The 26,128-nt window shown below is 40.1% G+C and overlaps 1 protein-coding gene across 2 annotated transcripts in view; it reads right to left on the minus strand.

Annotated features, from left to right (window-relative positions):
* The window catches only part of ARHGEF28 (Rho guanine nucleotide exchange factor 28), a 311,363-nt gene that overhangs the window by 59,111 nt on the left and 226,124 nt on the right, over window positions 1–26,128 (minus strand). For both annotated transcript variants that reach the window (XM_086699008.1, XM_025924359.2), the window contains 10 exons: window positions 22,662–22,785; window positions 22,184–22,316; window positions 16,331–16,386; window positions 15,236–15,284; window positions 13,029–13,173; window positions 12,824–12,951; window positions 11,284–11,424; window positions 8,310–8,557; window positions 2,063–2,185; window positions 487–604 (listed from right to left, as the gene is read on the minus strand). In XM_086699008.1, coding sequence (XP_086555134.1) covers window positions 487–604; window positions 2,063–2,185; window positions 8,310–8,557; window positions 11,284–11,424; window positions 12,824–12,951; window positions 13,029–13,173; window positions 15,236–15,284; window positions 16,331–16,386; window positions 22,184–22,316; window positions 22,662–22,785 — 1,265 coding nt within the window. The remainder of the gene's footprint in view (window positions 1–486; window positions 605–2,062; window positions 2,186–8,309; window positions 8,558–11,283; window positions 11,425–12,823; window positions 12,952–13,028; window positions 13,174–15,235; window positions 15,285–16,330; window positions 16,387–22,183; window positions 22,317–22,661; window positions 22,786–26,128) is intronic.

The following is a 26,128-nucleotide window of genomic DNA, read 5'->3' on the forward strand; positions in this document are numbered from 1 at the left end:
AGCCTCTTAAAGGATGCCCAGATGTTACCCCCTGGGACATGATGATTTGACAGGGTGGGGGAAAAAAAAAAAGCTCGCTCATGAATTGTTCTCATTCTAATAATTCACTGCTTGGAAGGCTTGACATTTTGTGATAGGATCAATGGCATATGGCTCATCAGACTTACTGGTAAGCGAAGAGGAAGATGAGGAAGGAAAGGTATGAAGATGTGGATGTAGGGAAACTGAAGAAGGGATAGGCAGAGTTGAAGTATGAAGAATGCTGCGTAGCTCGGGCTGCTTGGAGGAATTCAGAAGATTGCCCAGGCTACATTATAAAAGATAACTTCTCAAAATGGACCCAAAACTCAAGGCTCTACAAGTTTTTCCCTAACAAACAGGTTTCATGAATCACAGGCCACAAGCATTTATATCCTTTGGCAATACCTCAGCAATGTTTAAAATTAATGCAAGAGGCAAATGTTTACCCTGGAACTTATTACTCACCCTTTGTGTACTGCAAAATCCTTTCCACCAGGACAGGGTATTTCGTGATACGCTGAGTGACTAGCAGAATGCATTCTGGGATTCCTCGGCGTCGCGCCAAAAGGTTACTATTTCGAAGCTTAAAAATATATATGTATACGTTTTTATATACACAAACTATTTTCTTTTTGGGTCTGAGTGTAATAAAACCAAGAATCTGCAACTGTATCATTTTATTCAGATACAGTGTAATATGTATGATCGTTCATTAAAACTTGATTAATTGCCATTAAATCATATACTTTGTCATTAATTTCAATAACCTAATTCTTCAAGCTTAAGGAGTTTCACGTTACTGTGATGTATTTGTAGTTAATTCCAAAATTAAGCACATGCCAGTAAGTGTTAAGATTTATGAAGAGTAAAAGTTCTGGAAAATATTCACAAGTCAAAGTCACATTTTGAGTGTGAGTTTACAGTTAAATATTTGTTTTTCTAAACAATCATCCTCTACATTGGTTATTATTCATCACGGCACTTACAGTTCCCGCTAATCAGGGCAACTTTTTTCCTAAAAATTTTATACTGTTAAGTTTTCAAGTTCTCAAAACAAATGTGCAGTGGGGCAGGGGAGGGGGGAAAGGGGGAGAATCTGGTAGCATTCTTAAAATGGTAGAAAAAAATGCAGAATCCATGGAACTCTAAAGGACAAATTTCTTCAACAAATAAATTGGACACCAAAAAATTAATAAATAAGGGGATGGGGAACATTCAAATTAAAACAGATTTAAAAGCTACAATTCTGATACACAATATGTCAACTTTAATCAGATTCTCACTTAAGCAATCCAATTTCATGAGATTCTTAGGGAATCTGACCAGCTGTCTGAAGCTATTAAAGAATAATTGTTGGGGCGCCTGGGTGGCGCAGTCGGTTAAGTGTCCGACTTCAGCCAGGTCACGATCTCGCGATCCGTGAGTTCGAGCCCCGCGTCAGGCTTTGGGCTGATGGCTCAGAGCCTGGAGCCTGTTTCCGATTCTGTGTCTCCCTCTCTCTCTGCCCCTCCCCTGTTCATGCTCTGTCTCTCTCTGTCCCAAAAATAAATAAACATTGAAAAAAAAAATTAAAAAAAAAAAAAAAAGAATAATTGTTAACCTAGTAGCTGTGATAGTACCATTGTAACTTTTAAAAGATGCATTGTTTAGAGATACATATTACATACATGTGAAATTATATGATGTTCTGGATTTACTTCAAATTAATCCAGTAGGAGTGGGGTGTATACTATATTTTTACTAAGGTTCTTCTGATTTATAACTTGTCAGGACAGGAAATAGCTTCCCAGGATATTACAAAGGTGGCCAGAAGCTTGGAGGACACATTACAAATATAAAATACGAAAGGAAATGTTTTGGGAGAAATATTTCACAAAGACAGAAAAACAGACCTTCCAGCTTTGCCACAAACCTATCACTTTCTTCTCTTTCCCCTGAAAAACAGCATCTAGATGTGAAACTTGTTAAGGTCATATAACAAGCAAGCATCAACTGCTTCCCACGCTGGTTTTCCACTTTGTGATAGCTTTAAAATACTTGCCTTAATAAAATTCTGAAACTTTTTATTTTGTTGGAGTTCTTTAAAGAGGCTAACGGCTTCTTTGTGATGGCTACAGAATTCTCCATATACTTTCTTCATTTTATTTGCATTTTCTTCTGAAAACTGAGAAGAGTAACATTTCAGTGATGGTTTACAAATTTAACTAGTTATAAACACTAAAGAGAACATGCAACTTTCAAGTATTTCAATATATTCTTGGCAAATAAAGAATAAATATGAAATTTCTGAACACAGTCCCTTCTTTTCCCCACTTTTTACATGAAACTAAAACAAAGTTGTCAAGAGGGAAGGGGAAGACACCAACCTACCATGGTTTTATTGTTTTAAACATTTGTTATTTTTATTCTTTTTGAGCTGTTTGTGCAACTTGATCATTTGAACCTATTGTTGGGGTTTTTCTGGGTGTTTTGTTTTGTTTTGTTTTGTTTTGTTTTTTGTTTTTTACTTTTCTAGGCTGAAGAAACGCTATGTGGGGCACCTGGGTCACTCAGTCGGTTAAGGTCCAACTTCAGCTCAGGTCATGATCTCACGGCTCGTGGGTTCGAGCCCCGTGTTGGGCTCTGTGCTGACAGCTCAGAACCTGGAGCCTACTCCGGATTCTGTGTCTCCCTCTCTCTCTGCCCCTCCCCTGCTCGTGCTTGCTCACTCTCTCTCTTCAAAAATAAATATTTTAAAAATTAAAAAAACAGAAAAGAAAAGCCATGTGGCAATATTTGCCTCAAGAAGGTTTGACCTCTCACAGGTTGACATTGACATAGGCGAACTGGTCATGTCCATGGATTCAGTCCTCAGTTGGGAATTTGATTTTTGTCAGCACATCACAAATGGGTCCAGAGGCAGGTAAAAGGGAAAGATGAATAATCAGAATGCCAATTTATTAACTGATGGACCAAAGTAGAGATCTGGGCTGGATATTTCAATAAGCTAAATTTGTGGAAACATCTCTGCAGAAAAATCTACATGGTAACCATATTAGAATCATAAGGGAACAAACTGAATTACCTGAATGCCAGTGTTTCAGACTTTGACACATTCAGGATTATAGCAACAGAAACCAGAAAACACCTCACTCCCTAACCCCAGGAAAGCACTTCAAATTTACATCACCATCTCTGATGTCTTCATCTTTGCTTATAGTTTCATCTATGCTTGAGGCCAGTATCTCAAGAGATCTTTAAATTAACTACAATTGCTCTAAATAAATAAATAAATAAATAAATAAATAAAACTTAAGTACAAATCTAACAAGATACATACAGGCCTCATATGCTGAAAACTATACAGTGCTAGTAAAAAAAAAATCAAAGAAGATGTAAATCGATGGAGGGAGAGAGATACCATATTCATAGACTGGGAGCCTCAAGATAGTAAAGACATCATTTTTCCCAAATTGATATACAAGTTTAATGCAATCCTCGTTAGAATCCCAGCAAGTTTTTAAATACAGACATGATTATTCTAGAATTTATAGAAAAAAATAGCTAAAAACAATTTTGAAAAAGAATTAAGTAGAAGGACTCAGTCCACCCAATTTCAAGATTGATTATATAGCTACAAGAATTAAGACTATGTGAAATAATGGACACATAGATCAGTGGAACAGAACAGGAACCCAAAATGCCCAATGGAATTTTGACAGGGGAGCAAAGGCAATTCAATGAAGGAAGGATGGCTCTTCTAACAAAGGGGGAAAAGCATTGGGGGAAATGGACATCCAGAGACTAAAAACAAGAAGTGAATCTTGACCTGTGTCTCATATTCTAAACAAAAATTAACTCAAAATGGACTACAGACTTAAATGTAAAACATAAAACTGTAAAACTTTTAGAAATAAAAAATGGGAGAAAATCTTTTGAGATCTCAGTCTAGACAAAAAGTTCTTAGATTTGACACCAAAAGCATGACCCTTACAAGGAAAAACCGAAATAATGGACTTCATCAAACTCAGAAAATAAGTTACAGACTTCATGTCTGCAAATCACATACCTGACAGATGACTAGCACCTAGACTACATAAAGAAACTGCAATATTCAATAGTAAGAAAACAAACAATCCCATTAGAAAACGGGCAAAAGACAGGAGCTAACCTTTCATCAAAGAGGATATACACAGGGCAGATAAGGACATGAAAGATGTTTAACATCATCAGCTATGGGGGAATTATAACTTAAACCACGATGACTTATCAAATCTTTCAGGATAGGTAAAATTAAAAAAAATAGTAACACCACCAAGTACTAGTGAGAATGCAGAAAAACTGGATTATTGTACATTGTTTACAGGGATGTACAATAATACAATCACTCTGGAAAACAGTTGGCAGTTTCTTACAAAATTAAGCATGCAACCACCCTGCAAGTCATGAATTGGGACCCCAGACATTTATCCCAGAGAACTGAAAAACTTAAGTTTACACACAAATCTGTACATGAATGTTTAAAATAGCTTTACTTCTGGGGCACCTGGGTGGCTCAGACAGGTAAGCGTCCAACTCTTGATTTCGGCTCAGGTCAAGATCTCACAGTTCACGAGTTTGAGCCCCACATCGGGCTCTGCCCTGAGAGCTCAGGGCCTGCTTGGGATTCTCTCTCACCTCTGTGACCCTCCCCTGCTCACAGTTGCTCTTTCTCTCTCTCAAAATAAATAAACATTAAAAAAAATTTTTTTTAAAAACCAGCTTTACTTCTAATAGCCAAGGACTAGAAATAGCCAAATGTCCTTCTACAAGTGAGTGATTAAACACACGTGGTATTTCCATACCACAGACTACTACTCAACAATAAAAAGGAATGAACCACTGAACTACCCAACCACCTAGATGATTCTTTTTTAATTGGCTGAAAGAAGCCAATCCAAGGGAGATTACATAGTACATATGTAATTTATATGTAACACACATGTAATTTATCTAACATTACTGAAATGACAAAATTACAGAAATAGAGATTAGTTGTTGCCAGGAATTAAGGAGATGGGCTCGGGAGGGAAGTAGGTGTGGCTATAAAGTAGCCAGACAAGCCAGTACTTGTGATCATTGAAATGGTCTGTGACTTGATTGAATCATTGTCAGTATCCTGATTACGATACTATAATTTTGCAAGATGTGAGCATCGGGGAAAAATAATAATTTAAAAAATTAAATATTTTGATTTTTTTTTAATTGTTTGCATGTTTATTTATTTTTGAAGGAGAGAGAGAGACAGAGTGCAAGCTGGGGAGGGGCAGAGAGAGGGAGACACAGAATCCGAAGCAGGCTCCAGGCTCTGAGCTGGCAGCACAGAGCTCAATGTGGGGACTCCAACTCACAAATCATGAGATCATGACCTGAGCTGAAGCCAGATGCTTAACCAACTGAAAGAGCCACATAGGCACCCCCAAAATTAAAAAAATTTAAATGCCAAATCCCAGGTCCCACCCCAAACCTATCAAAACAAAACCACTAGGGTGTTGGAACACAGAAGTCTTCATTTTTAACAGGCTTCAGGAGATTCTTATGTACCTGAAGTTGGCAAACTATGGTTTGATATCAATCATGTTCCTCATACTCATCATTTCGAACCAACACCAACATTTCCACTGACTCAATTAGCATCACATTCCAGTCTCGCCTCCTGAATAAGGTTCTCCATGGCTAAAAAGTGAGGGATTCCTTTGAAGTCTTCTCTCCTACATCCCTTAAACAGCTAATGCTTCCTTGGTTCCCACACCCGCATCCCTTGTCTGAGGATGTAGCTAATGTGCTCCCTCGGGAAACAACTTTTTACGGTACTGGGAGGAGACCCCTTGCCACCCCCACTATGCATGCCAACAACAGAAATGCCAAAGGAGGCTTAAAACCCTTTTCTCTGAATAACCAAGAATCTCTCCCCGAAGGAGAAGGGTGCACTTCATCCAAAAGCAGCACACCAGGCTCATCCTATGTGACAGCCAACTTCCCAAACCTCGTTCTCAATGTCAGTCCTGCTTATACACACGATTAAATAAAAACAGAATGGGTAGAGATATAAAACATGGTAAATACAAACATAAGAACAAAAGTGTTCTAAATGAGAATTTATTTTTTTTTAATTTTTTTTAACGTTTATTTACCTTTGAGACAGAGAGAGACAGAGCATGAATGGGGGAGGGGCAGAGAGAGAGGGAGACACAGAACCGGAAGCAGGCTCCAGGCTCTGAGCCATCAGCCCAGAGCCCGATGCGGGGCTCGAACTCACAGACTGCGAGATCGTGACCTGAGATGAAGTCGGTGCTTAACCGACTGAGCCACCCAGGTGCCCCTAAATGAGAATTTAAAAATACAGCATTTCTATCAAGAAAAGAGATGTAAATAATTTCAAACGACAAAAAAAAAAAAAAAAAAATCTTGTGCTTCAGTTTTGAACACACTCAAATTGAAGTTCACAGACACATTTTTACATTTTTACTCAAATTGTCTTACAAAGGACTTTACAGTCTCTTGGCATTATATGTTTCAGATGAATTATGAGGCAGGTCTATGACTTTATAGATGATCTGCAAAGCAGATTACTCTTTGATTAAAAACTTGTAGGGGGCGCATGGGTGGCTCAGTTGGTTAAGTGTCTGACTTGGTTTCGGCTCAGTTCATGATGTCACGGTTTCCTGAGTTCCAGCCCTACATGTGCCTCTGTGCTAACAGTATAGAGCCTGCTTGGGATTCTCTCTCTCGCTCTCTCTCTCTGCCCCTCCCCCAATCGCAGTGTCTCTGTCTCTCTCAAAAATAAACAACCATAAATTAAAAAAATAAAATAAAATAAAATAAAATAAAATAAAATAAAATATAAAATAAAATAAAATAAAATAAAATAAAATAAAATAAAATAAAATAAAATAAAAACTGGTTACTGATGTGGCTTTTTACATCCTTAGACATGGAGAAGCAGTTACTGCACAATTAAGTGGGGTTTTTGTTTTGTGCCTCAAAAGTATCTGTATTTAAGTACATTTACATCAATGACCTTAACTCCCCCATTTTTAGTAAATGAACCAACAGCTGAACTCTGTTATTGTGGGCTACAGGGTGAAATGGTTTCAAAATCAGTCTTTTGGAGAAGATGACATTGTGGAATTTATCTAGAGAAAGTCAAATGAAGGTAAGAAAGGATGCATCTCCATGCCTTTCCCCAAGCTCTACAAGGGACCGCAAAACGTGGCACTCAAGTGAATTTCTGGCATTTTGTTCCTAAGGGATCCATTCATTCAATAACATTCATGGTACCAAGCACTGTTCTAGGTGCTGAAATACAGTAGTCATCACATTGATAAGAATCCCTGCTTTACTGGGACCTAAAACCTAGTGATGATAAAAAGCTTCTGCAGATGTCACTATGGAGGCCTCGAGAAATCATATCCCTAATTCATTGTTAAAAGAGCAGATTGTGATTTAAATCCCAGTTATGCTACTTAGGAGATGTGTGAACTTGACTAAGTTATTACTTTCCCCATGAGTCAGTTTCTGTATTTGTACAATGGGGAAGATAAGATTTACCTTATAGAGGTGTGCAGGTAAAGGAGGTTATTTACATGGAGGTACCTTCAAAGGGCTTGCCCTATTGTGATCACGGAGGGTATGCTACTTAACTTCTCTATTAGCAGGTTTTTTTTCATAGAAAAGCCCTTTCAAAGAGACCAGAAGGCCAAAAGGAATTATCAGTTTTGGTTTTCTTATCTATTAGTAGAGTCACACAAACCATTCTCATGATGCTTCAACCATCCCGAGCACCTAAAACTGTCTCCTTTTAGTGAGATTTGCTGTCTTGTCCCCCCAGGCGTGAACACCAAGGCTTTAATGATAACAGATCTTCCTCACTCTTCCTAAGATGAGCCAGCATCTGTCTTGCAGACACTGCCATGACCATCACAGGCTCGGGGCGGGGGGGGGGGGGGGGGGGGGGGGGACGTGTTATCATAGATCAAAAAGTCTAAGCAGAATTTTCCTAATAGACTTATTTATGGCTGTGACTCCTGGTGGAGACAGTGACAAGGATGACAGGTTTGGAGACACACACAAGTCAGTCCCTGGCTGTCAAAGCTCTTGGCTATCAGGCACACAAAGGCATATCCAACAGAAGAAAACCAAGCAATCCCATCTGCCAATAATGGTTTAAAAAAAAAAAATCAATTCCAGTTCTTCATAGGCTTTCACATTGTGGAAAGTCTGCAAACCTCCAGGTGTTTGACGTTAGGGCCTTTAAAAACCTCTCTCACCTGTTGTACCAGAATATCTCCAATGCGATTGATGATGAAATTTCTGTCATCACCAGCACAGGACTCCTGCCTTCGCTCCTTCATACTAGAAAAGAAATGCCTGTGGATTTCAAGTAACTCATCTAAGCAAGGAAAGATTTTATCCACGGTGCTGTGATCAAGCTGGAGCTCCTCCTTCATCCCTTTCCTGAAGATCTCGGACATGATGAGCAGGGTCTGGATGTGATGCATCTCTGTTTGCATCAGCTCTGAAACACATGCGCAGACACAAGCTTTAATGAGCAAGTACTCCACCCACTGACATTAGTGGCTAAACACTAAACGTTATACAAATTAAACAAAACCAAAAAAACAAAAAAAGAGGTGATGTTTTGGAACAATGATATTCCTCCACCATAAAAGTCAGCATTGACTCAACAATTAATGCAAGCTCGAAATACTAAACCATTTTCTTTTTTCCAGATATGTGAAAATGATACACATAAGTGAAGTCCCATACATAAGAATCCCGTTCATCTAAAACTGAGACATAATTAGCTAGCAAAATGTAATGAACTAGGCACCTTTAGCTAGGAACCAGGTCTTCCATTCCCCTAAACGCTCTATGAAAATATAACTTAGTTTGCCTGGTTTTTTTCTTTCTTTGTTTTTTGGCTTTTTGGTTTTTGCATTGAGTAGCAGCACTCCATTAAATTAAACTGAATTGAAATAATAAGGCTCCTTAATGCATATAACAGTCATTGGATCTGTTGCCAAAATTCCACTTTCTCCAGGAGAAAAAAAAAAGCGTGATGATCAAGGAAGAGAAACCATGGAGAAAATGAAAAGACAGCCCAGAGAATGAGAGAATGTCACATGCTATCTCAAGGCCTCCATGGTTGCTGTTCCAACCACCTGGTATGTTTTCTCCCCAGATCTAACTCCTTCCCCAAGTCCCCCAGCTCTCTTGAAGTATTACTGGTCTCTCAAATCTCCCTGTAGACCCCAACGTTTAATACCCATGTCCCCGTGTTCGATATGGCCCACTACTCTGTTTTCTTCTCAGCACTTACCACACACACTCTATTGAGTATTTTACAGATTTTCTGTCCTACACTGTAGTGTCTCCCCCCAACAAGTTCACACGAGAAGAAAATCTGTACATTTTGTTCACGGCTATTTCCCTGGTTTCTAGACTTAATGCCTGGCATACAAGAGGGGCTAATACTGGTGCTAATACTCCCAAGGGCAGGCCTAGGGAGACAGATCAGACTTTTTATGTTGGAGGAGCCCATAGACAGAAACTAGGGGGGGAGGAATTTCAGATCTTAGCACAGATGAACAGAATTAAAAGGCAATGTCTACAGAAAGAGAGAACTTCTACCAAGTGGAGATGTTCAAGAAAAATGTGTATGATCAGGTTGCACGGCTATGGCAATGATGATGTAAATACCACAAGGAACATGGAAACAATGACCTTGATTTTCACACAGCAATTTTTAATAAAGTGTGCCTGCCAATGACACTATTAAGCTTCTAAGGAAACAGCAGTATTGGGATTTCCAGTAAATGGACTGGAAAAAAAAAAAAAAAGGCAATGCAAGAAAAATATCTCAAAAGGGACTTGCGTCCAGAGATGAAAAAGATCTATTACAACTCAAGAGTAAAAAGACAAACAAAAAACAAAAAGCCCACTTTAATATGTGAGAAAGATTTGAAAAGCTATTTCTCCAAAGATATAGACAGATGACCAATAAGCACATGGAAAGATGTTTGACCTGATTAGCCAGCAGGAACATGCACATCAAAACCAAAATGGGACACCACGTGACACACACTAGGCAAACTGTGATAAAAAGGGTGGGCGATAACGAAGAGTTAGTAAGGATGTGGGGAAAGCAAAATCCTCAGTACCTCACTGGCAGGCATGCCAAACTGTGCAGCTGCTTTGGAAAACAGTCTGGCAGTTCGTCTTAAGGTTAAACGTAAAGTTACTACATGATCCAAAAAGTGCAAACGGCCCAAAAGGACCCTCAACTGCTAAAATGACCTTTGACTGATAATAAAACAAAATGTAGTATATTTACAATGAAATAACATACAGCCATAAAAAGGAATGAAGTATTGATAAACAGTAAGGATGAAACTCAAAAACAATACACCAAGCGAAAGAAACCCATCTGCCCTACATGAAAGTATGTGAAAATTTCCCGTGGTTCTTAAAAGAGAAGTCGTATAGGCCACATTTAAGTAAACTTTAAAAGGTCTGAGACATAAAATTTGCTTTGCACCAGGTACATACGATGCCTCAGGTAAGCCTCACAACAGTTAGACCTGAATATCATTATCCTCATTTAAAAAGCAAATTTTTTTGATGTTTATTTATTTTGGGGAGAGACAGAGAGACAGAGCTTGAGCATGGGAAGGGTGGAGAGAGAAGGAGACACAGAATCTGAAACAGGCTCCAGTCTCTGAGCTGTCAGCACAGAGCCCGACGCGGGGCTTGAACTCACAAACTGTGAGATCATGACCTGAGCCAAAGTTAGATGCCTAACCAACTGAGCCACCCAGGCGCCCCATTGTTATCCCCATTTTAAAGACAGAGAAACTGGGGCGCCTGGATGGCTCAGTCGGTTAAGCGTCCAACTTCAGCTCAGGTCATGATCTCGCAGTCCGTGGGTTCGAGCCCCGCGTCAGGCTCTGTGCTGACAGCTCAGAGCCTGGAGCCTGTTTCAGATTCTGTGTCTCCCTCTTTCTCTGACCTTCCCTTGTTCATGCTCTCTGTCTCAAAAATAAATGTCAAAAAAAAATTTTTTTTTTTTTAAATAAAGACAGAGAAACTAAGATCCAGGCAAGTTAAATCATCTGTCTGAGACCAAGTAGATAAAAAGAGAGAGAACAAGGATTTGAACCCAGGTCCGGAGGACTGCAAATTTCATGCTCTTTCCCCTATACCACAATGCATCAGCCCCAAGAGCATATTTTAAATGCTTACCAAAAATGACATCCTGTCTTTTGATGACATCCTTCCCCTGCTTACTGCAAAACGAGGGATCCACCACCAGGCTCCAAGATTCTGCCTCCAGCTCCTGGGCATCACTGCTGAGGTCACTCCACAGAGAAGAATCCACGACATCTAGGATGTAGGTAGAACAGAGAAGCCAGAAGTGGAGTCACACACAAAACACACAGGAAATAAACCTACTGTCAACACAGAAACAACTAAGCCAAAATACTGTTGATGTGGAGAAGAAACCCCTGAAAACCAAACTGGTGAAAGGGTCCAAGTCAAGGCAGCTCTCATGAAAGCAAAGAATCATTAAAACAGTGATGGTTTATGTGTGCAGGGGGGGAAAAAAAAGACATTTAAAGATTCTTTTCTTTGTTTGGGCGTGCTGTACTATAGTTTTATTTTTGGTAACCTTTTGAGTCCATAAAATGATTACAGAATCTTGAACACACAATTTCTTTTGCCCCAGGGAACTCTGTACTGTTTACTCATATCTGAATGTTGTCTTTGCTCTTGATGTGGCTTGCTGTCCTTAATATAAACATGAAAGCAGGGTACATGGGCTCAAGTCCTATGAGTACAGTTTTTTTTTTTTTTTTGGGTTTTTTTTTTTGCAGAGCTTGACATCACACACACACACACACACACACACACACACACACCTTCTAGGAAAACTAAATCCTACATGCCCAAACAGCATTCCTTAGACAGAGTCCAGCTCAGTCGAGATGAGACAACAATGGATTTAAAGATCCAAGTTCAAAATAAAAGCAAAAGATTCCCTGGGCAGTGTCCACTCTTTTCTCTTGTCACTGCTCTCCTTTCCTTGGGTCCTCCTTCACTGATTGATATAGCTTGATATGCTTTAAAACATGCTTTTATTCCTCTAGAAGTAGAGGGTAACAGATAGTGGTAAGTATCTCAGAAATCTAGGTGAGTACCCTCTTAACTGAGTGTGTGTGTGTGTGTGTGTGTGTGTGTGTGTGTGTGTGTGTGTGTATAAATTTTTATTTATTTTTGAGAGAGAGAGAGAGAGAGAGAGCATGAGCAGGGGAGGGGCAGAGAGAGAGAGAGAGAGACAGAATCAAAAGGAGGCTCCAGGCTGTGAACACAGAGCCTGACGGCGGGCTCGAATTCACAAACTGAGATCATGACCTAAGCCCAAGTCGGACGCGTAACCGACTGAGCCACCCAGGCACCCCATAACTAAGTATATATTTTTAATGTACGATCCTGATTCTAATTCATCAGTAGTTCTAGAGCTTTTCAAACAACAACAAGCACAGAATGTATTTCATTCTCTTATCTTTATGACATGTCTATTCAATACATCATTTATACTCAGTCACTACGTGGGAGTATCCACTATGGTTAAATTTTCCTTCTTTTATCAAAAGAACCTATACCAAAAAGACACCATGAAACAGAATTCTTTTTTAAGAAAAAAGAGTGTTTCAATTTTACATCCTTCAGAAAATATTCCACTTGGCAATTCACCACAGAAACAAACGTGTCTTCTCCTCACCTTCCATTAAAAAGGACTCCGTGGAAGGAGAAGAGCCCATAGACTGTAAAAGCTCATCGGAATGAGACCTGCTTCTCCAGTTGTTCCCGTCACTCTCAGACTCCAAGGATAGCCCTGACCTTCTGAAGCTGGAGGAGAGAGAGAGAAGAGTCAGCTCCAATGGTGGCTCTAAGATATTAAGATGAGAAATCACATTAAGCCTTACCTTTCCAAGGTAGTGCCTGGAACACTTCTGGACAATGGATGCACCTGCACTGAAGTTTCTTTTCTCCCAGTGGGCAATCCAATAGGCATGGAGGAAGAAGGGTGCAAGGAGAGACCAGGTTGCGGGATGTCTCGGAATGAAGAATCTAGAAATCAAAATGAGCGCTTCACGTGGTTTTCACAGAGGGCAGTAATTACCAGCAGTCATGTAAAAAGCCAAGAAGCGAAACACTCGAATGGCTGCTTCTAATACATCACATGCCCAGCCTTGAAACCAGTCTTCTTGCCACATCCTGACACCTGCTTCAAATGTCCCTTCCATTTCACACCCTCCTGACAGCCATGTGGCAGACCTGCTTTAGCATATCCACTTGGAGACTGGGCGGCTGGGATTACACAAACAAGAAAATGGAATGGGGAAACACTGAGACAGCTTTCCCATAAACCACTGCTTGTACTCCTTAGAGCCAGCTTTAAATAGATCCAAGGTGTTATTAGCACTATTAGAATGCATATTGTATGTATAAACAGTCATACACACACATGGCATGTCAGTGGATTGGAATGATGCTGGGGAGTCTATTCTTTATGGGTGATAACTTCAGGCAAATGAAACCTCCAAGTCAAGCTGAGCTCTTCTCTGTCACGTACTGAATGAAAACCAAAGGGTGCTTCAATGCCTTTCTCGTCGATTCTAAATTGTGACAGGCATATATGGTTTTACATTTGATGTGTACCATACATGACCTCGGAAAACATTTCAGTCTTAACAGTTTCAGAGATATAGCAAACACCTTCTCAAGTAAAGGAGAATGAATACTTATATAGAGCCCCGGAATATCATGAAGGATTTTATACATGTGTGATTTGGTTTTATCTTCATGGCTTCCAAGTACAGAGATGGAATTTTTATCAGTTATAAGATGCTTTATATCTTCTTTTTAAAATTTTTTTTCATGCTTATTTATCTTTGAGAGAGACAGAGAGAGAGTGAGCAAGTGCGGGGGAGGGGCAGAGAGAGAGGGAGACACAGAATCCGAAGCAGGCTCCAGGCTTTGAGCTGTCAGCACAGAGCCCGATGCAGGGCTCGAACCCATAAACTATGAGATCATGACCTGAGCCAAAGTCAGATGTTCAACTGACTGAGCCACCCAGGCGCCCCAAGATGCTTTATATTTTCATGCTTAACCTTATGAAATTGAGAAGAGCCTCACAACTACAATCAAAGGGACTTCTGCCAAAGCAGAGGGTAAGTGATGTCACAGCTGTTACCGTCTGCACAAGCGGCATCTATGTAACATCACATCCAATCTCATGTCATCACAAGTCTGCATATTTTATTGTCCCCTGATTCAGGTGATTGTGGAAACACTGGTCACACTGTTGGAGCATTAAAATGAAAAGTGACCCCAAACTTAAAAATGCCTGTCATATGGAAAGCAGTGCAGTATTTGAGGCAGAACAAATTCCAAAATCTGTCACAATAGATGAAAGGATTTTCCAATTTAGGAGATTATGGTCCCTGGTTCTTGCGTGCAATATAAACTACTTTCAGAGGCTGCTGATTACTTCCAAAAGAAATTGTTTAAAGTTAAGCAATAAATTTAAGCAATTCAAGGAAAAAACATAAGCACCAAGACTAGCCCTATGCGAGGAAAATGCCAGCATGCCTTGAAATTTCAGTCATGCTAAAGGAGCTGATAAGATCCCATCCTCAAGCCCAACTAATAAAGCAGGACCAGGTCACTAGAATAATGGACATCAGGGACTATAGACTCCCAACTTGAGGATTCTATCCCTCACCTTGATTCTGAAGAAGTATGTGATAGGTATTTGTATAGGTAAATGGGGGTTACTGCTAGGAAAACAAAGTTATGTACATCTAATGTCATATCTCTCTTTTCCCCTGAAGGTTGTTATTAAATCAATAGCACATATTACACTACATCATATCTTATAATTGAGACAATATTCTAATAGGTCCCCCCATATAGTCCTCCTTAAAATATCATGTAGTACATACAGAACAAAGGTTATTAGGCTGGCATGGAAGTTTATACTGTTCTTGACCTCCTTGTAACTAAATATTACACTAACCATGTGTTAGGAAGGAAGAAGTAATTGGGCAAAGGAAGTAACAAAGGAGCAGGTATTTTACACTGGAATAAAGTATGATATGTATGCAATTGTCATTTCTATGTCACTTACTTCCAAGGGTGGTCTGCAGCTTGTTCTTGTTATGTTTCTCTTGGAATTTCTAATAAAGAACAATGGAAACATGGAAAATAAGATTAAATTCCATTTGACTACAAGAATGTCCACCCAGTTATACAGGATTCTTATCTGTATCATTTCAAACCAAGAATTCAAAGCAAAAGACACTAAAAGCAACAAAGAAACAAGTTATAATGATGAGATGTGCAATGATGAGTTGTAATGAGGGCGTACCTCATGAACACATCTCATGAATATCCCAGCTTTATTTAACATCTATGGCAACTAGAAATGTCCAACATGTGCGTCCAGCCTGAGGCTGAGAGAGGAATTCCCGTCGGTGCTGCCTTTCTCCCACTTGCTCTTCCTACTCTTGGCTACTCTTCCTGTCTACAGGACACAACACCCCTGGCTGCTAAAACATCATCCTTAACTCTGTGACCTGACGCGACGTGTGTTTCCATTGATCACAGAAGTTAGAGACCCCAAGGTTCCCCCTGAAGTGTCAGCATGCTCACTCGCATTTCTAACAGGACGTTTGAGTGGGAAACAAAGGAAAAGATGGGACACATGTGCCCGTTCCCTCAAGCCCACTCCCAAACTCAGAGAACATCCCTTTATTCTAGCGGGCCTCACAGTACGGTCCCAGCACAGCAGTACCACCTGGGAACTTGTTAAAAATACAAATTCTCCGACCCCACCTGGACTCTACCGGATCAGCAATTCTGAGAATGGGGCTCAGAAATAGGTCTTCCAGGTGTGATGCTGATATTTTCTATTTGAGAATTACTGCTCTAGACTTCATACCTTTATGCCTAAGGTCTGCACTCATAAACGGAGCCCGTCTCGACAGAAAGGCTAACCCACTTCCACCTTGCGACACAGGTGGCCACATCTGAGCTTCCCCTACTTCCAAAGGGACATAGTTAAGGCAACGACCGTGCACTTAGGACCCGTGTTCTTTTATCACTAGAATGATCACTTTAGAAACAAATCTAGACCGTGATAAAAAAAAAAAAATAAGAACCTAAACAGATAACAGGAAGCAACAGAGCTATATATGCACATGAAAAACAAATGAGAGATTACCTTGGTACATGGAGCGGCACCGTCTTTACAGCCCTTGTGTACATTTGCATTACAGTCTGAAAGGGAAGAATGAGTAAGGCCACACTGTGCGTTTGCTGGTCGCGGTAAAAATAGCGTATAAAAATATTTAGAAAATATAGGGGAAAAAATAACTAAATCACAGGCAGCCCCACCACTCGAGCACAAGCACATGGCTAATGTTTTCATTTCCTTGGAGATATTTTTCCCCTTCTGCCGCAGTCTTACCAACTACGAAACCTGCAATTATATGGGATATACACTCTGAGAACTCAGTGACTACCATACACCCGACACTGCAATGGATTTCTGATATCCGGCTGGCGGCAAGTGCCCGCTCCCACGCCAGGTAAAATGCCTTGCAAAATGAAAGAAGGAAGACTCACACAGTGCTGAAAATAAAGTCCTGTCAGCCTCCGACAGGAAATCCTGCTAACTACAGGTGGCCAAATTAAAAGAGACAAATTATCAAGCCGCTTGTCTTAACTCCATAAAACACGGGGCCCTCAACCTCACTAAAAGGCAAGAGTTTGCCTGCCCCTTTCTGCCCGCTGGCTCAGAGACGCAGGGTGTGTTGAGAGAGAGCAGTCTCTGCATGTGGGGACCACTTTCTGCCAGGCCGCTGCCATCCTGCCCTGCCCGCCCGCCCTCCAGCCTCCGCACCATCAGCCGCCACCTCCTTGTCCCACCCACCCCACACACTGTAGACGAGGAGCCTGCAGCTTAACACAATCTTTATTAAAAGGATCCTTCCTTGTGGGTAGGTCACATTTAGATCCATCCAAGCCATTCTCGTCAAATACCTATAACCCACTGAGAAATGAGCCCAACTTCCTCCCGCTGTAGGTCCGCAGAGGCATTTTGGCCAACACCTCAAAGGCCAATGAGCAGAGGTCAGAATTACCCACATACTGGTCCTGGTGGCAAGTGTGGAAATCAGAGGGCTCTCTCCTCATTCCAAAACAAGTGAGTGAAAGGAAAGGGGAAAAAGTAGACAGGATGAGCCCAACAAAAATTTAGACTGAAAACTCACAGGAAAAGTGAGCCACTGAATACCATTAAATCTAGAAACAGAGAGGAAAAACTTAGATACACAAAATAGACATAAAATAGGACCACAGGGCCACGAAGGGAGAACAGAGCAGCACAACAGGCCTGCAAGATGACAGGGGGAAGGAGTTTTGTGAGACAAGAAAGCAGAACTGAGAACAAACTGAGGAGAATCAATTTAACAAAACTATCAAAGCAGCACCAGGAAATTAGACTTGAAAGATTCCCTCCAGAATGTAGAGGAAAAGAGGGGTATAATTATAAAATAGAACATGTCATACAAAAAAGGGAATAGAGATCATACTTCTCCAAGGAAGAAATCAGAAAAATTACATCAGAAGCAACAGTGAAGGCTACAACTTGACAAAAACTTTTATCAAGCTAAAAAAGAACTACAAAAGGCAAATCAAAAGGTCTCACGGTTTCCTAGGAATTAAACGACACCTATTCTACAGACATATTCTGACATCTATAGGATTTAAAAATTTAAAGTTCTCAAGCATGTAGGCAGAAAAAGCAGGTCACCAATAAAGAAAGAAGGTCAGACAGGCCCCAAACTTTTCCACTATAATATTTAATGCCCAAAATTCATGGACCAATGTTGACAGGGTATTGGGGGCAAAGGTTTTGGTCTAGGAATTTATTTAGCTACATCAATCCCTTTGTGTGTGAAAGACACAAAGATCTATCTACTTAGATACACAAGGTTTCAGAAAACAGATCACTCCAATGACCCTTTTGAAAAAAATATTTAGGGGCGCCTGGGTGGCGCAGTCGGTTAAGCGTCCGACTTCAGCCGGGACACGATCTCGCGGTCCGTGAGTTCGAGCCCCGCGTCGGGCTCTGGGCTGATGGCTCAGAGCCTGGAGCCTGTTTCCAATTCTGTGTCTCCCTCTCTCTCTGCCCCTCCCCCGTTCATGCTCTGTCTCTCTCTGTCCCAAAAATAAATAAACATTGAATAAAAAATTAAAAAAAAAAAAAAAAAGAAAAAAATATTTATTTATCTGAAACACTACTTAAGACTATTAAAGGGCAGAATCGAAATTAAGGGTTCGAGAAGTGATCGAACTTTATTTTAAAAAAGAAAAAAAAACAAGCAATGGTTTTTTTCACAGTGCATTTTTCAATGCATTTCACAATGCATTTTCATTTCACAATGAAATTTGCATTTCACAAATGCATTTTTCACAATGCAGTGAAACCAGCTAAACAAAAAACATCTAAAAACGTTTTGCAAGTAGAGACAGAGAACTGAATATAGGTATCAAATTATTCTTGAAACAGAAAGCTATTCTTTTTTTTTTTTTTTTTTTTTCAACGTTTATTTATTTTTGGGACAGAGAGAGACAGAGCATGAACGGGGGAGGGGCAGAGAGAGAGGGAGACACAGAATCGGAAACAGGCTCCAGGCTCTGAGCCATCAGCCCAGAGCCCGAGGCGGGGCTCGAACCCACGGACCGCGAGATCGTGACCTGGCTGAAGTCGGACGCTCAACCGACTGCGCCACCCAGGCGCCCCCAGAAAGCTATTCTTGAAAGATCACACAACATTAAAATAGCAATTCAATAATTCAGTATACCAATAAGCTCTAACAGAGAAAAGGGTAAATATAAGAGAAATTAGAGAATATTCAATTATAAGCCGTAAAAGTTACCACTAGCAGATATTGAAAGAGCTAGCTTATCTTGCCCAATCCCCATGTAACATAAAAACCAACAACACATGGCAGGGTCCTGGCCGGCTCTGTGGGTTAAGTGTCCGACTCTTGATTCTGGCTCAGGTCATGAACTCACGGTTTGTGGGATCAAGCTCCGCATAAGGCTCTGCACTGACAGCTCAGAGCCTGCTTGGGACTGACTCTCTTTCTCTTTCTCTCTCTCTCTCTCTCTCTCTGCCCTATCCCAGTTGGAATGCTCTCTCTCTCAAAATAAAACAAACATTTAAAAAACAACATCAACAACACATGGTATAAATAGCAAAATCAAACATCAAGGAAAACAGCAAAGAACTATAAAAGATAATTGACAGCTGTAAAATTGAGTAAATAAGAAAAAAAAAGTCTTGTTATAAAATACTAGCTCTCAATTCCAGATTACGTCTAAATTAAAGACACACATTCCAAATTAAAAACAAAGAAATAGTAAGGGAAAATTCAAAGAAAAGGAAAGCAAAAGGAATATTAATTTCAGACAAAGTAAAATTCAATGCCCAAAGCATATAATGGCATTAAAAAGGTTATTTTATATTTATCAAAGTCAAATCTTCAACAAAGCTGTGATTTGTGAACTTCTGTGCACCAAATAATGTAATATCTAAACATAAGCAGTGAAATCTATTTATAAACAAAGGAATTTGTGAAAAAGTAGCAACTCAGGCTTTAACAAAAAAGAATACAAACACCAAAATTTTGACTATTATGTTTTGTTTTATATCATATCATGGTTTTCAGATTAGAAATAGTAATCTTCATAATTAAAAACAAAAATACACCCGTAAAATAGGATTATTTCCTAATAACAGCAGCTTACACATGTCACAATCTCTTGCCCCATGTAAAAAACTTAATAATCAAAGTTTAAACCCCCAACACTCCTCTCCTTAAAAACTGTAAGTCCTAAAACTTTTTAAAAACTGTAGGTTAAAGAGGAAATTTAACACCTACTGATGCTAGAATTTAAGACAATAATCAAAGATGTGGACAGTGTTATATGCAAAAGAATGCCACCTACAACATTATTTGTTGTAAAAAAAATTGGGGAAAAAGTTAAATGTATAGTAAGTTAAGAGTAATCAAACACATTTCATATAAAAACACCAGCATTAACAGCTAACTTTTTTATTATTAGAAAGGACTCCATTAAAATATGAATAGCCATCTTTTCTAGCTGTTAAGATTTTGGATAGTTTTAAATTTCTCCTTAAACCTTGTATCCTTTATGAGTCCTAGTGCATTTTTTAAAAAAAATAATGACTATTTTAAAAGCTAACTACATCCTCTATATTTTCAGCCATTTCCATCTTCCACAAAAAGTCTCATGGCCATCCACTTGACCAACTCTGTGTGAACCAACATGTCCTGTGCTACAGAAGTTTACCTTTCAGGGAGCCCGCCCCCCACCCCCCACCCCATAAGCATTAACTACACATGAGTACCCAAAGGCTGGGCTTTGTGACAGCTGCTGCAGGGAATAGAGAATCACTGTGTGATTAGAGTCCTTGAAGTCTATTTTAGTAGTTAAAAACAGGAGGGTGTACATTACATTAAACGGAAGAGGTAAATAGCTCATACATGTGGTGTGCAAAATTTTCAGACATGCTGGTCAGGGAACACCTCCCAAGATGGGGCAAGAAATCAAGACAGATACAGAGGAGCTGGGGAAACTAAGAGGAGGAAGATCATCATAAGCAAGGAAAAGAGGCAAGAGAACACATGCCAGGTGAGGCCGCTGGCTATAAACTGAGGCTGAGGAAGGAACCACCTATAGGACTATTCAGCACACAGGCAACCAAACACATCTGTCTGGAAAGTGTGGGCTAGTCCAGTGAACAAAAAGAGAGAGAAGTCCTTAAGCACAGATGGGAAAGAAGAAAGTGGTGTTTGACCGAGAGGAAGCTGGTAAAAGTATTCAGAGTAAAGGAAGTGAGGGACTGAATGGTATCGACTTGGGGGACCACAGCAAAGAGGAATCAATGGGTCCAAGGCGTCGGCTTGCACCATCAACACGGAATGAAGGACAGCCTTCTTGCATGTGGATTTTGAAGATGGTTTTTGTCTTGTTGGTCTGGGAGACAAGGGACTCTCAAGGCAATGATGCCCATAGACAGGGTTGCTCTGAGTAACCAGTATGAGCCAAACATAAGGTGGTCAAGAAAGGCCTGAAGAGGTGTTATCCGAGCACACCCGAAGGAGGTGAAGGGGCAATCCCTGCAGCTGATCTGAGGGAGGAGCACTGCAGGCAGAAGGAAGAGCCAGGAAAGGCCCTCTGGGAGCAGCATGCCTGGCAGGCTGAGAGAAGAGCAAAGATGCCAGAGTGGCTGGAACAGAGGGAGGAAGGGGGAGAGGGTGACAGGGGAGACCCTGGGGCCTTGCACCAATTTTCAGGGCTTTGGCCTTCCTTGGGGGATGGTAGGAAGCCACTGGAGGATCTGGAACATAAGGATATGTGCCTTCACACGCTCAGTATGGCTCATGTTTTGAGAACAGATGTTTTCCAAACTGCACCATTTGTGGTAGAAATGCAAAGAAACCAATTAGAAAGTGACTGAAATGGTAGCTTTAGACGAGGGTGATACCAGCAGCAGGATGAAAGGTGGCTGGCTTTCATCCATATTGTGAAGATCGCCCCAGAGGATTGCTGAAGGACTGGATGTGGAATATGAGAGATGAAGAGGCATAAAGAGAGACCTCAAGATTTTTGGCATGAGCATCTGGCTGCCATGATAGAGCTGCCATTAACTGAGAGGGGCAGCCTGCAGACGGGCCAAGGAACAGAGCAGAGCTCCATTTTGGACATGCGACATTTGAGAACCTATTTAGACACCCACAGAGAGACGTCAAGCAATCAGTGAGATACACGGGTCTGGGGTTCTGGGAGGCTATCACTTGTGGACAAAAAGCACTGACTAACCATCATGGCTCACTGCTTGGGTAATTCATTAAACCACATGTGCGGTGCTACTATGAAGGATTATGTAAACATGCTTAACAATGGCCCTGTTCTCGGGGAGTTTACTGTCTGGGGGGGCGAAGTACAAAGATGGCACGCACTGGGTCGGAGAACTTACTGGAACACTGGAATGACTCCTTCCCCAGGAGCGTTTTATCACAAACCAAACACTGTAGAACCCCAGAGAATGTTCCAGGGACAAACTGATGTCGGCTCAGTTTCTCTTTGTCTTTGGCGTCCTTGCTTTTTGTCTTCAGATACAGCACCAACAGCCAAGTGGGGAGAAATGAGAAAAGAGAAATGCTGAGAGCCAGTGTAGTCACAGAAGCCATACACAGTCTCTACACTTTCTGTCTGAACGTAAAGGCCATTCGTGGAGGAGTGTCGTGACGCCACAATGGAAATGTGCACAGGCTGCATTTGTCTTGCACTTCTAGTGACTTGGACAATATTTCAGAAAAAAATGTAGAGGTCTTTGAATATGTGTACACAAAGGCTAAGATAAGGGATCTTCAAGGGCCAGTGGAAACTATACTAATTGCTGAAAAGTGGAACCAGCGACCCTTTAAACACAAAAGGCACAGAACTTGAGTTACCTTGGATTTATTCCGAGGGCTTGTCATCCTATTCATGAGAAAGCTGAAAGTTCGGCTCACTTTGTATTTTTCAGACTCTGACTTGGCAGGTATAATATATTTATCCCATTCTTCTTGCTGAATTCTACAAAAAAGAATCTGTTATCATGGCTTATCAGAACTTAAAGAGGGAGTAAAAAATAGCATTTATGTACACACGTGTGTATACACATTTTTCAGGTTTTAATGGTTACTGTAAAGATAAAGATAGACTCTATTAAAAATATATTTTATAGATGGATAATGGATGTGTGATAAAGCAACTATCTCACCATGATATCAATTATAGAATCTAAGTAGTAGAAATGGGTATTCAGCAGATAATTCTTTTAACTTTTCTGTATATTTCTTTTTTTTCTTAATAAAATACTAGAGAAATAAAGGAAACCTTAGACTTACACCTTCACTCTGCAAACCCTCATCTCCCTATTCACTATGCAAACAGCAATTTCCTAGGGCACAGAAAAGCCAAATAACCAGCAATATGAAACTGGATTTTATTTATTTTTAGAACATAGAGATAATAGTCAGCAAATACACATTTCCTTTGATAATAGAGTTTGAGAAACAGACTGTCTGCCTCTTGGTTCAGTCTCTCCCACTCAACCCGCTATTTGCAATCTGAGACTCCCTGGGTTGTAAAAGAAAGAAGGCTGTGGATAATTCCCCACAATACAAGGCAATCTGAAGATAACAGTATGCTATCTGTGAACACACTGATCATCATTTATTTTCCCCTAATCCATATAATCATTCTTTAGAGAAAAAAAAAAAAAAGTCCCAGCTATGAGAAGTTCTATTTCCCCTGAAACTTTCTCTGATAGTCTTATACTTCTAATATTATTATAAAGGGGGTGGGAGGAAGAGAATGACTATATTAAAGATCAACCAAGTATTATGTAAAACCAGGTAACACTTCTGTAGAACATTCTGTAACCCAAGTCTCTCCCATCTCCCTAACTTCTCATTCATCCACATTAGTGGGTAACACATTCATCTCTGGGAAACACTTTTCAAAAGCTATCATGTTACTGTTATGTACCAAAATATATGATCACATTTCATAACAACGACTACAATGACAAGTCCTAGGACTTTAGTTTTTCATCTGATTAATGCTAGGCTTAGCCTTCCAATTATTTCTAAGGCCCGTTCTCCCACTTAAATATATGATGTACTTACCTGACACATATTAAACGAAACTTTCTTATTTATTTATATTAGATACACATCATTATTAATACAGTTATTTACGTTAGGTAATCAAGAGTTCAAACCTATGAACACATTTAGAAAAGATGATACAGGGCTTCCTAAGTGCCTCTTGGTCCTACAGATCTAAAGGCACAAGCAGGACAGAGTATGTCGTGCTATTTAAATTCTGTACAATAAGTGCAACTGGGTTTGATAGTTCGAGAAAACCGTTGAAAAAGCCAGAAAGCAAAGAGGCAGGATGGAAGTGACGATACCCTAGGACTATGCAGAGTGACAGAAGCAACTTGGACCTTTTTATTTCCTTTCTACTTCCACAACTACCTTCTTAGGTAACTGACCAGTTAATAGATTTATAAATTTCCGTAGCTCTCGTTTCTTAAGCATCCTCATTTGCAACACTCATGACAGACTCACTTTTGGAATTCAGGGGAAAAACATGTTTGAGACCTTAGAAAGAATTACCTCTGGAACACCTCTTGTGACCCCACCAAGTGCCATCCAATGTCTAAGATAAGAATCATCTGGTGAGGAGACCTCAGTCTCAGAATTAAAGAATGGTAAGGTCAATGTGGATTGTGGGGTCCTCAAGTCCTCCCTTCTACCTACCTCACAGCAGAAACAGAAATCAACTCTCTCAAATAAAAGAACATTCTGGGGGCGCCTGGGTGGCTCAGTCGGTTAAGCATCTGACTTCGGCTCAGGTCACGATCTCGCGGTATGTGAGTTCGAGCCCCACGTCGGGCTCTGTGCTGACTGCTCAGAGCCTGGAGCCTGTTTCAGATTCTGTGTCTCCCTCTCTCTCTGACCCTCCCCCGTTCATGCTCTGTCTCTCTCTGTCTCAAAAATAAATAAATGTTAAAAAAAAAAAATTAAAAAAAAAAAAGAACATTCTGTTTATCCAACTCTATTCCCAATTCTCCGTGCTACAGAAGAACCTATCAAAAGCAATGCTTCTGTTTTGATTTAAAACTTTTAAATGCAGGGCACTTGGGTAGCTCAATCATTATGCATCTAACCTGGGCTCAGGCCATGATCTCATTCACGGTTTGTGAGTTTGAGCCCTGCACTGGATCCTCTGTCTCCCTCTCACTCTGCACCTTCCTCCCCTCCTCATGTGTGCTCTTTTTCTCCCTCTTAAATATAAACACTAAAAAAAAAAATTAAAACCTTTAAATGCACCACAATTTCCACATACCCTCTACAAAACTACAACATGAACATGAAGTCATACCCCTTACTCTTTAAATTCAAAAACTGAGAAGACCTGAGACATGACCAAGTAAACAAACAAAAAACACCTGTAACACTCGGTATTAAAAAACTAAGAAACATGGTCGCCTGGAGGGCTGAGTTTGTTAAGTGTCTGACTCTTGATTTCAGCTCAAGTCATGATCTCACGGTCGTTGAGATCGAGCCCCATGTCAGGCTCTGTGCTGACAGCACAGTGTCTGCTTGGAATTCTCTGTCTCCCTCGCTCTCTGCTCCTCCCCTGCTCACCTTCTCTCAAAATAAATAACTAAAACAAACAAACATGGTAGAAATGTGAATATCACGGACACATTCCACTGTCACATTATGAAAATGAATCACATAGCATAACCTCTGGGCAAATGTGGAAGTTCTGGCAGATTCCGTGTGTCAACTCGAACTATGTGGTATTCACCTATGTAACAATTAGTTACGTTAGGAAAGAACAGAGAAGGGAAAAGTCCCCAACTGCTTTCATAACATAATTTAAATAGCTTTTCAATTTCTAAGAATCTGGAAAAAAAAAAATTAAACTCTTCAAATCCCAGAACAAGATGCCCAACCTCTATTGTTGATTTGATGATCAATAGAATCATCCACAATCAAGTTTTACAAACCCCATTCTTCAGAGGTTCTCAGGGCATTACTTTTACAATAAAGATAATTTTAAGTATCTCAAGAACGTGGATCTTCAGTACTTTAATCTTTAAACCTATAATATCTATCATCTATTTTTCAAAGAACTAAACATCCTAAGTGTTAAAAGGAATTCCCAATATCCAATTGAAAATTGACACAGTGAGACTTCTTTCTGGACATTCAGATGCTCAGATTTTTTTTTTAATACATAAAGTAATAAGTGTAACACACTTAAGATAGATGGTGTCAATAAAATAACTGTCATGCCATATAATCATTAAGAAGTTGTTACAGCCTGAATTTAATATCACACTGCATGTTTACTA

The sequence above is a fragment of the Puma concolor genome, chromosome A1 (assembly GCF_028749965.1).
Source record: "Puma concolor isolate L17-30 chromosome A1, mPumCon1.1.hap2, whole genome shotgun sequence".
NCBI classification, from domain to species: Eukaryota; Metazoa; Chordata; class Mammalia; order Carnivora; family Felidae; genus Puma; species Puma concolor.